At 44.6% G+C, this 12,288-nt stretch overlaps 1 protein-coding gene across 3 annotated transcripts in view; it reads left to right on the top strand.

Annotated features, from left to right (window-relative positions):
* Positions 1 to 12,288, top strand: part of NDC80 (NDC80 kinetochore complex component) — a 31,460-nt gene that overhangs the window by 4,165 nt on the left and 15,007 nt on the right. For all 3 annotated transcript variants that reach the window (XR_009552172.1, XR_009552173.1, XM_007519860.3), the window contains 5 exons: positions 304 to 406; positions 2,449 to 2,538; positions 5,921 to 6,014; positions 8,940 to 9,046; positions 9,619 to 9,763. Coding sequence is in view for 1 of the 3 variants with exons in the window: in XM_007519860.3 (XP_007519922.2) it covers positions 304 to 406; positions 2,449 to 2,538; positions 5,921 to 6,014; positions 8,940 to 9,046; positions 9,619 to 9,763 (539 nt within the window). In the remaining 2 variants the exon portion in view is untranslated. The remainder of the gene's footprint in view (positions 1 to 303; positions 407 to 2,448; positions 2,539 to 5,920; positions 6,015 to 8,939; positions 9,047 to 9,618; positions 9,764 to 12,288) is intronic.

Below are 12,288 nucleotides of genomic sequence, written 5' to 3'. Positions count from 1 at the left end.
GTCTGCAGATGAGCACACGCGTCGCCTTGTATAAGTCCAGGGACCCGGGTCAAGCAGGGAGGCAGCTTTGTGAGCTGTGAAGCAGGCCTGTGGTTGTCTGTCTCGTTCTCTTCCTCTCTGTCTCCTCTTTCCCTTCCAAGTCCTCTAGTCCTCTCTGAGTAGGATAACCAAGCACAGCATCCGCAAATACTAGAAGGCGGCTTCTAAACAAGTGGAGACCAGCAGTGCATATGCGACTTCTTGCTCAATCCAGCCCTCAATTTTTACTTCATTGATAAATGAGTGTTCCCTGCTTTTCCGTAGGTATCCTTTCGCATTATCCAAAAGTTCCATGTATACGGTGGGGGCCCCTCACACGTGGCCTCACATTGTGGCAGCTCTGGTTTGGCTGATAGACTGCATCAAGGTATTTGGTTTCTCACTCTAAAATATCTCTACGGATAGTCCCCACACATTTCTGTTTGTCTCCCAGTCTTGCTTTTGCCAATTGTATTGAAGTTCCTGTCGGTTTTCACTGTTCAAAGGATGTTTGATTCTGGGTTCTTCAAAATGTTTTTGACATGATTCCAGAGGTGGAGGGGTAAGAAAAATATTTGTTTCAGTAGGAAATTATATCCCTCTATGACATTCATTTGTGGACTTCCCACTTCTTATTAAGGTTTTTTAATTTATTTATTTATTATTTAGTAGAGACAGAAATTGTGAGGGGAGGAGGAGATAAAAGGGAAACTGAAGGGGCCGGGTGGTGGTGCACCTGGTTGAGGACACGTTACAGTGCTCAAGGACCCGGGTTCCAGCTCCTGGTCCCCACCTGCAGGGGGAAAACTTTGTGAGTGGTGAAGCAGGGCTGCAGGTGTCTCTGTCTCTTTCCCTCTTTCTCCTCCTTCCTCTCATTTTCTGACTATCTCTATCCAATAAATAAATAAAGGTAATAAAAAGGGAGAGGGGGGGAGTCGGGCTGTAGCGCAGCGGGTTAAGCCAGGTGGCCCAAAGCGCAAGGACCACCGTAAGGTTCCTGGTTCGAGCCCCTGGCTCCCCACCTGCAGGGAAGTCACTTCACAGGCAGTGAAGCAGGTCTGCAGGTGTCTGTCTTTCTCTCCCCCTCTCTGTCTTCCCCTCCTCTCTCTATTTCTCTCTGTCCTATCCAACAAGGACAACAATAATAACTACAACAATAAAACAAGGTCAACAAAAGGGAATGAATAAATATTTTTTTAAAAAAGGGAGAGAGAGAAACAGACACCTCAGCCCTGCTTCACCACTCATGAAGCTTTCCCCCTGCAGGTGGGGACCAGGGGCTTGAACCTGAGTCCTTGTGTACTGTAATGTGTGTGCTTATTCAGGTGCCCCACCTCCTGGCCCCCTTTTTATCAAGACTTCTATGAATTTTCTTTTATATGTATATATATTTATTCCTTTTTTTTTGTTGCCCTTGTTTTTTATTGTTACAGTTATTATTGTCATTGATGTCATTGTTGGATAGGACAGAGAGAAATGGAGAGAGGAGGGGAAAATGGGGGGAGAAAGATAGACACCTGCAGACCTGCTTCACTGCTTGTGAAGCGACTCCCCTGCAGGTGGGGAACTGGGGGCTTGAACAGGGATCCTTACGCCGGTCCTTGTGCTTTGTGCCACGTACGCTTAACCTGCTGCGCTACCACCCAACTCCCTGACTTTTATGTAATTTCATGAGAAACCAGAATATTGCTTGGCTCTGATTCTTCTTACAGCTAGTTTATTTAGATTTTCTGGCTACCTTTTTTTTTTTTCTTGACTTGCTATATGTTTCTAATAGTGTATATGTTCTGTATTATCCAATTGTTTGATGTGTTACTGTTTATGCCTTTTATAACCATTTATCCCTCTGGGAGTATGGACCAAAATTCTTTCTGGGATGAGAAGGTAGAAGCCCCCGGCTCCCCACCTGCAGGGGAGTCGCTTCACAAGTGGTGAAGCAGGTCTGCAGATGTCTGTCTTTCTCTCCCCCTCTGTCTTCTCCTCCTCTCTCCATTTCTCTCTGTCCTGTCCAACAGTGACAACACAGTAATTACTACAACAGTAAAACAACAAGGGCAACAAAAGGGAATAAATAAATTAAAAAAAAAAAAAGGTGCAAGTTCTGGCTTCTGTCATTGCTTCTCTGCTGGACATGGGTGTTGGCAGGTGGGTCCATCCCCCCAGCCTATTTCTGTCTGTCCCTAGTGGGGCAGGGCTCTGGGGAGGGGAGGTTCCAGGACACACTGGTGAGGGCGTCTGCCCAGGGAGGTCAGGATGGAATCATAATAGTGTCTGCAACTTGGTGGCTAAAAGCCAGCCCATATATTTCCTTCTACAGAACAAACTGTATGAAGCCCGTCCTTTCTTAATCCTAAAAGGGAATTCAGACAGGAAGCCTATATATCTTTCACATCATCTTAATTAACTTGATGTGTCGTTTGTGTACATTAGTTACATAATGCCATGAAAGACCGCCCACCGTTATTTGATGATGGACAATCTTGGGGAGAAGAAACCGAAGATGGGATCATGCATAATAAGGTACCTTCTTTACCAGACAGAGACGGCTAGCCGCACACTGCCGCACAGAGACGGCTAGCCGCACACTGCCGCACAGAGACGGCTAGCCGCACACTGCCGCACAGAGACGGCTAGCCGCACACTGCCGCACAGAGACGGCTAGCCGCACACTGCCGCACAGAGACGGCTAGCTTCACACTGCCGCACAGAGACGGCTAGCCGCACACTGCCGCACAGAGACGGCTAGCCGCACACTGCCGCACAGAGACGGCTAGCCGCACACTGCCGCACAGAGACGGCTAGCCGCACACTGCCGCACAGAGACGGCTAGCTTCACACTGCCGCACAGAGACGGCTAGCCGCACACTGCCGCACAGAGACGGCTAGCTTCACACTGCCGCACAGAGACGGCTAGCCGCACACTGCCGCACAGAGACGGCTAGCTTCACACTGCCGCACAGAGACGGCTAGCCGCACACTGCCGCACAGAGACGGCTAGCCGCACACTGCCGCACAGAGACGGCTAGCTTCACACTGCCGCACAGAGACGGCTAGCCGCACACTGCCGCACAGAGACGGCTAGCCGCACACTGCCGCACAGAGACGGCTAGCTTCACACTGCCGCACAGAGACGGCTAGCTTCACACTGCCGCACAGAGACGGCTAGCTTCACACTGCCGTACAGAGACAGCTAAGTTCACCACTCAGGCATCAGCTACATTACCAGCTTTACAAAGCACATTGTCAGCTAATATCTCTATTGGCATTCTTATGTGTTTTCCTAAAACTTGTCTTTTATATCCCTGAAATGTTTCTACTAAATATTAGTCAGTAGAACTACTGTTGGGGGTCGCATAATAATGATTTCCTATAATTAACTAGACTTGGAAATTTGAAAATACTAAGTAAAAAAAATGCAAAAAAGACCTTGTTTAAATAGCAGCATGTTATATGCTGTGTGTGTATTTTAAGGTTTGCTCGTTTTGTTATGAGAGCAAGGAAGTGGGAGGAAGAGGGTGAAAGGAACACTGAGCACAGAATCAGCCTGAGGCGCTCTCTGCAGGATGCACCCCCACTCAAAGCTGACACCGGTAATGGCAGGGCTGGTTTAATATGATTCCTGTCTGTGCAAAGCGTAATACATGGGCTTGTGTTGCATATGGACTTTTTGTTTTGTTTTTTTATTTGATCTTTTTATTCTTATTTTTTTAATTCTGTTTTTATTTATTTTCCCTTTTGTTGCCGTTGTTTTTTATTGTTGTAGTTGTTGTTATTGATGTCATCGTTGTTAGGACAGAGAAATGGAGATAGGAGAGGAAGACGGGGAGAGAAAGACAGACACCTGCAGACCTGCTTCACCGCCTGTGAAGCGACTCCCCCGCAGGTGGGGAGCCAAGGGCTCGAACCGGGATCTTTACACCGGTCCTGCTGTGCTGCCACCCAACTCCCTTATTTATGCTTATATCGCCACTCTGATCAGTTACTATTTCAGAAATGTTTGAGATAAAAGAAAACAGATGTTCTGGCTTGGGGCCCACAATGTACTTTAGAGGAGGCTAAATTATGAGCCCTAACCTCACATTACTTCCTAAAACATGAAATAAATTTGCATTGTTGATGTTATAGTGATATCCTGTCCTGCCTACCAGTCATCGTGCACACCCCGAGAAGAAAAACTATTTTCTATGTTAACTCTAGTCTTTATTCTTTGAAGCATTTATGTCAAGAAGAAAGTAGAAATTTTGGCCTGGAGGGGGCCAGGCGGTAGCACAGCGGGTTAAGCCCACATGGCACGAAGCACAAGGACCGGCACAAGGATCCCAGTTCGAGCCCCCGGCTCCCCACCTGCAGGGGAGTCACTTCGCAGGCGGTGAAGCAGGTCTGCAGGTGTCTGTCTTTCTCTCCCCCTCTCTGTCTTCCCCTCCTCTCTCCATTTCTCTCTATCCCATCCAACAACAACAACAACATCAGTGGCAACAATGACAGTAATGACAACAAAGGCAACAAAATGGGGAAAATGGCCTCAGGAGCAGTGGATTCTCAGTGCAGGCACTGAGCCCCAGCAGTAACCCTGGAGGCAATAAAATAAAATAAGATTTGGGACTGGAAACAAGAATAACAGTTATGCAAATGCCTTTCATGCCTGAGACTGAATTCCCAGGCTCAGTCCCTGGCACCACTGTCAGCCAGAGCTCAGCAGGGCTCTGATTTAAAATAAGTAAATGGAAATAACTTCAGCCTCATTGTTTATTACTTGCTGGGAAATATTTCAAAGATACATCAATGGAATGGCTTTGTATTGATTGTCTTTGGTGTTTTTATTTTGGGGCAAAGAATGGCCTCACCCCTTCATTACTTAAGCAGTGACCCTGTGAGCAGCAGCTGGAAAGCCAGTGATGCGGCTCTTGAGAGGAGCAGTGTGTGTGCTGAGCTGAGCGGTCGGCTCCTCGGTTGTGCTCAGGGACAGTCACAGCTCCGCCTGCTCAATATAGAATCTCGCAAGACCCACTGTGACTGGGAGCCAGTAATGGTTATTCTCGCTCTTAACTGTCGCTTAAGGACAGTATATAAAAACAGTTTGGACAATGTAAAGTACTGTTTTAAATTAAAGAGAGTTACTAAAAGTGTCTTTCTTACAAGCTTCTTGTCTTTGGCATTGTGGGTCTAGAAACCTATTTTTCATCTGCAAAATGAAAATTGGCCGAGCTTACTTTACCAATTAGAAGATGACATATACTTTACCTCAGAGTGCCCCTGCCATACCAGCCAAGTAATAGTAAGGTTGCTTGCTGAGCAAAGGATCAGCTCAAAGGGGATTGATTTGTCTTGAGGGATATTTACTGCCTCGAGGCCCTGGAGAAGCATAATCAGCCCCACAAATATACAGCTTTACTGGCCAAAACACCGCATGGTGGCAACACATAGTGCTGATTTTTCTTGGGAAGATAGAACAATTCTAGCATCTTACTGCCCCCGGTTACTGTGTAATTATAATCCTTATTGATTGCATTGTTTTTCACAGTTTGACTTTGTCAGGTTAATTGCCCTTGAGTAATCAGCAATTCATTAAGTTTTTCATAAGCTAGAATAACCCTAAAGATTAAACCATTTGTACATGTTGAATTACATTAGTTAACTTCTTTGTCTCAAACTTCTGAAGTTGAGTCTTTTGTTATTTACTAAATACCACCTCTATCCAAGTTTAATCATCACACATTAGAAGTCGCAAGCTAGGTCTTTAGCAAGACTACTAATAAACCTTAGTTTTGTGTCATTTATAGGAGTTCATATAACTACCTAGTATTCCTGGCATTTTTTTAAACTTAAATTTCTGCTTTGAAAATCTTAAGCAAACTAAATAAAAAGTCATGGTTTTCTTTTTGAATCCGCTTGACCCGGTCAGTTGTTCCTGGACTACACCATCAAGTGCTATGAGAGCTTCATGACTGGCGCTGACAGCTTCGAGGACATGAATGCAGAGCTGCAGTTGAAGCTGAGTGAGTCTCTGTGTGCTGCTTTCAGTCATGGTCTTGCTGTTTTCATTTCTTGTTGTTACTGGGGCTTCGCCTCTCTGGGCTGTTTGTTTGTTTTGTTTTGTTTTTTCTGATCGAGAAAGAGGAAAAGGGGCTGAGTGGCGGCACACCTGACTGAGCACACATATTACAGTGCATAAGGGCCCGGGTTCAAGTCCCCAGTCCCCACCTGCAGGGGCAAAGCTTCACAGGTGGTGAAGCAGGGCTGCAGGTGTCTCTCTGTCTCCCTCACTACCTCCCCCTTCCTCTCAGTTTCTGGCTGTCTCTATCCATAAATATAAAGGTAATAAAAAATTTTAAAGGGTCTAAGAGAGAGGCTGGGTGGTGGTGCACCTGGTTGAGCACACATTACAGTGCACAGGGACCCCAGTTCGAGCCCCTGGTCCCCCCCCCCCCGCACCTGTAGGGGGAAAGCTTCATGAGTGGTGAAGCAGGGCTGCAGGTGTCTCTCTGTCTCTCCCTCTCTATCTCCCCTCCACTCAATTTCTGGCTGTTTCTATCCAATAAATGTAGACGATTAAAAATTTAATGTAAAATAGAGACAGGGAGACAGGACAGGAAAGGAGCACCGAGGCTCCCTCCAGTGCTGTAGGTCTGATCTCAAGTCTGCTTTTGATCACGTAGTCCCATGTGTGGACTTGTAGCCTGTGTGTATCTAAATGTGTTTGGATGCCATTGACTGTGGTCTTTATTATCACTTAGCTGGAAAGAAGCAGTAGTTAAGCAGAAAGAATGCTGGCATTTGGAGTCAGCCGTGAGTCATAAGCCCTGTCTGTATGCACCTTAACAAACAAATCACTTAACTTTTTATTTTTTTATTCCCTTTTGTTGCCATTGTTGTAGGTGTAGTTGTTGTTGTTGTTGTTGTTGTTGATGTTGTCATTGTTGGACAGGACAGAGAGAAATGGAGAGAAGAGGGGAAGACAGAGAAGGGGAGAGAAAGACAGACACCTGCAGACCTGCTTTACCGCCTGTGAAGTGACCCCCCTGCAGGTGGGGAGCCGGGGCTCAAACTGGGATCCTTACCCTGGCCCTTGTGCTTGGCGCCACGTGCGCTTAACCCGCTGCACTACCGTCTGACTCCCAAATCACTTAATTTTTAACAAGGTTTTGCAAAGAGGGGCCAGGTGGTGGCGCACCTGGTTAAGCACTCACATTACAGTGCACAGGGACCTCGGTTCAAGGCCATGCTCCCCACCTGCAGGGGGAAAGCTTCACAAGTGATGAAGCCATGCTGCAGGTGTCTCTCTGTCGCTCTGTCTCCCTGTCTCCCCCTTCCTTCTCGATTTTGGGCTGTTTGTATCCAAAAAATAAAGAAAGATAATTTTTAAAAATAAAAAAAAAGTTTTGCAAAGATAGATGGCCATATAGAAAGTATCAAACACACTACCGAGAGCATGGCATATGGCATGTAAGCATATATAGGCATACATAGGTATATAGGCATATATAGGTACATAGGCATACATAGGCATACAAGCATATATAGGCATACATAGGCATATATAGGCATACATAGGCATATATAGGCATATATAGGTACATAGGCATACAAGCATATATAGGCATACATAGGCATATATAGGCATACATAGGCATATATAGGCATACATAGGCATATATAGGCATATACAGGCATACATAAGCATATATATATAGGCATACATAGGCCTATAAGCATATATAGGCATACATAGGCATATATAGGCATACATAAGCATATATATAGGCATACGTAGGCATACGTAGGCATATATAGGCATACATAGGCATACACAGGCATACACAGGCATATGGCATATACAGGCAGCATTCCTCTGGTGACCTTTCTTTTTTCAAGAAATACTTGCACTGAACTATGATATGGTAATATTTCAGCATTTACTAGCTTACTCTAAATGTCCCAAAAGTGTTATTTTATATTGTTTTTCCTTCTGTTGAAGTAAGCGTCTTTACAAAAAGTCATCAGAATGGTAGGTAAAATAGATAAATCTAAGATATGTAAAACTATTTTTCAAAAGCAATTGAAATCCAGCAAGTAGGATAATAAACCTCACCACTAGAATAACAAAGGTGAATGGATCTTCTTCTGTCCTATGGGCAATCCTCTCCTAAAGAGTAAACAGCTTGTCTACACAGGAAAAATCAAGGTATATGGTGTTTTGTTTTAAAGGAGAATAATCCAAAGTGATTCTAAAAACAAAAAAAAAAATCTTGTGAGTTTGTTTATAATTGTACTATATTTGTTTATGCAATCGTTTTTCTACCTACTGTGTGAAATCCACCATTCATGCACCAAGAACACAGTAATGAGGAAGAGCAAAGAATCCTTGTCCTTACGAGCATGCGCTTGCTTAGACAGATAAGACTCAGAGGAACAACTCGGTCCAGCGGCCGTAGACACCAGTGAATGGAATAACGGGGAGGGGCTAGAGAATGTGCCGTGGTACGAAGGAAAGAAGTCTGCTGGTTTTGCAGAGAATAGGGTGTCTTGCAGATTCTGTTTTGAACACTGAGAAAGAACAAGTGAAAATGCAGCAGTGACGGGAGTCTGGCGGTAACGCAGGAGGTTAAGCGCAGGTGGCGCAAAGCACAAGGACTGGCGGAAGGATCCCGGTTCGAGCCCCCGGCTCCCCACCTGCAGGGGAGTCGCTTCACAGGTGGTGAAGCAGGTCTGTAGGTGTCTGTCTTTCTCTCCCCCTCTCTGTCTTCCCCTCCTCTCTCCATTTCTCTCTGTCCTATCCAACAACCATGACAGCAATAACAATAATAATAACAACAAGGGCAACAAAAGGGAAAATAAATAATTTTTTAAAAAGCAGCCGTGAAGACATGGGGGAAATGTGCTAAGCAGATTTGAAATTGTATGTCTTTGGTTTTTGTCTCCAGAGGATTTATTTAATGTAGATGCTTCCAAGTTGGAGTCATTAGCAGCAGAAAACAAAGCACTGAATGAACAGATCACAAGACGGGAACGAGAAAGAGAGAAGGAACCGGTCCGTAAGCATGCTCATCTTCAACAGGCTCGTTCACTTGCCTGGCGCTTTCTTCTTTGACACTGCTAGCTGCTCATCACAGACTTTTAAATTAGCAAAATCTTCTTGAAAGTGAGATTTTTTTGCATAGAGTAGGACTCCCATTGGAGACATGTTTGGAGTCTCCAGAGCTTCAGTCCCCTGGTGCCCTGTCAGCGCTGCATCGCTGGTGTTGAGAGTATGATGCAAGACCAGAGTGATCTTGTGTACAAGGTCCCCGTGTTCCCACCTCTAAGGAATTCTGTATACAAAATGCCCTCAGTTTGGGAGTTAACTGGAAAGGGAGTGATAATCAGTACATTTGTAACATGTACCCTAAGGGCTTTCTAAAGCTTAAATGATAGTCACTGGATTTCTTGTTTTATTTTGCATATCACATTGTGCCTATTAAAGCATTAGAGTTTAAATGTCTTCCTTTTTCATTTTAATTCTGGAAAAGTACACCTAAGAGAATTATCACTAATGAAAACAATAATTATTATTAAATATTACTAATTACTAGTATATAATTAATGTATTCTTTTCTTTTGAAGAACCGTTTAGAATCCTTGAGAAAGACAAAACTTGCCTTACAAGCAGATATTCAGAATTATCAGGCATTCAAGAGCAACTTGGAGTCTCATTCAGCAATTCTTGACCAGAAATTGAATGGTCTTGATGAAGAAATTTCAAGAATAGGTAAGCAGAACTAAAGGCAGAAGAGGAAAAACATTCAGACTTGGATGAGCCTGTGCTCTGGCATATGGTGCGGGGGATTCAACTCGGGGTTTCAAAGCCTCAGACACGAGAATCTCTCTGCATAACCATTATACTATCTTCCTTATCCTCTGTATTCTTTTCCAGAGATTGAAAAGTATCAAGCCACAGAGCCACTGATGCCAGTTTACAAAGTAGTTAACAACATGGACTGACTGTGACGTTTTCCCAGTTACTTGCCTCCTTTAATTTTATTCTTTTAAGACTTTATAGATTATGTCTTCCCCACATAGAAATTCTCCAGATAGTACTTGGGATATTTGATTTAACTTTTAGTCTATAGGATACTGATTCTCTATCAACTATCATAATTGTCAGTTAAAAATCGGTTTAATTTTTTTCCCAAATAACTTAGTTAATATAATGTAGACTTTTCTCTAACCCATCTCTTTGTATACTAGTGAGAGAGAGAGAGAGAGAGAGAGCCAGAACCTCGTTTCGGCATGTGCATTGCCAGAGACCAAACCTTAGAGCTCTCACTTCCCAGTCCAGAGCTTCCACTGTGCCACCTCCCAGGCCACAGGGCATCTAGTTTAGTTGCTGTCACTTGACCCTAATGCTTGTGCCCATAGTGATAAGGAACCACATGATCACTTGCTCTTAGTTCACTTAAATCTGGTAGTTTAAGTTATTTTTACTTTATCATAGCACCATTTTCACAGCTTGTCGTTTACACATTAACAAAAGAGAACAAGCCTGGGGGCTGGGCAGTAGCGCAGCGGGGTTAAGTGCACGTGGCACAAAGCTCAAGGACCGGTGTAAGGATCCTGGTTCGAGCTGCCAGCTCCCCACCTGCAGGGGGGTCGCTTCATAAGCGGTGAAGCAGGTCTGCAGATGTCTGTCTTTCTCTCCGCCTCTCTGTCTTCCTCTCTGGATTTTTCTCTATTCTATCTGAAAACAATAATAATAACAACGAACAAGGGCAGGGAGTCGGGCGGTAGCGCAGCAGGTTAAGCACACGTGGCGTGAAGCGCAAGGACGGCCTAAGGATCCTGGTTCAAGCCCCTGGCTCCCCACCTGCAGGGGAGTCACTTCATAGGCGATGAAGCAGGTCTGCAGGTGTCTGTCTTTCTCTCCCCCTCTCTGTCTTCCCCTCTTCATTTCTCTCAGTCTTTTTTTAAATTTATTTATTTATTTAAGAAAGTATTAATTAACAGAACCATAGGGTAGGAGGGGTACAATTCCACACAATTCCCACCACCCAATCTCCATATCCCACCCCCTCCCCTGATAGCTTTCCCATTCTCTATCCCTCTGGGAGCATGGACCCAGGGTCATTGTGGGATGCAGAAGGTGGAAGGTCTGGCTTCTGTAATTGCTTCCCCGCTGAACATGGGCGTTGACTGGTTGGTCCATATTCCCAGTCTGCCTCTCGCTTTCCCTAATAGGGTGGGTCTCTGGGGAAGCTTCTCTCAGTTTTATTCAACAACAATAATAACTACAACAATTAAACAACAAGGGCAACAAAAAGGAATAAATAAATATAAAAAATGAAAATAAACAAGGGCAACAAAAAGGAAAAATAGCCTCCAGGAGCCGAGGATTTGTAGTGCAGGCACCGAGCCCCAGCAATAACTGGGGGGAGGGGGGTACAGAACAAGCCAGAGCATCATCACTCTGTCGGAAATGGGCTAGGGATCAAACTTGCAAGTCCTAGGTTCAGCCATACTTTACTTTCCTGACTACCTGAAAGTATTTAAGCAAGATCTTCATGCTTCCTGTGGTGCTTATATGAATTATTTCCACAGGGCCAGGCAGTGGCGCACCTGGTTAAGCACACACATTACAATGTGCAAGGACCCAGGTTCAGGCCCCTGGTCCCCATCTGCAGGGGGAAAGCTTCACAAGTGGTGAAGCAGGGCTGCAGGTGTCTCTCTGTCTCTCTCCCTCTGTATCTCCCTTCTCCTCTCAGTTTTTCTCTATATCCAATAGTAAGTATATTTGGTGAGTGATTTAAAGTAACCACAAGTGGAATGTGAGAGGAGAATGCTCGAGCAAATCAATTGCTGCTTCAGAATGACTTGGTGTGGCCCACGACTTGTTAGCTGTCATTCTGAGTGGTTTCCTTTGTGCATTAAAGTAAGTGAGAACCGCTTAAGCTCTTGGCATGACGTGGTGAGCGTGTTGAGCTCACTCCTGTAGCAAATGCACCAGTTGTAGTTAAAGAACCACTAACTTGTTTGGAGACCAGATGCAGAGCTTTGCGATGTCAGTGCTACACTTGGGTCATGACAAAGTCACGATGTGACCCTCATGGTCTTGGCACCTTTGGTCATGGGCATCTTCATCTACTTTTTTTTTTTTCATAGAGACGAGAAGGTAGGGAGAGAATTGTGCAAGAATATTTAAGATTATTTGAACTGAAAACCACTGCATAACAACTCTTAATACTCATACATTGTTTTGTGGCCATACTTTTTTTTTTTTTTAATGTTGCACAAGTGTCT

The sequence above is a fragment of the Erinaceus europaeus genome, chromosome 10 (assembly GCF_950295315.1).
Source record: "Erinaceus europaeus chromosome 10, mEriEur2.1, whole genome shotgun sequence".
Taxonomy (NCBI): Eukaryota; Metazoa; Chordata; class Mammalia; order Eulipotyphla; family Erinaceidae; genus Erinaceus; species Erinaceus europaeus.
This window is presented reverse-complemented; position numbering and strand designations above follow the sequence as displayed.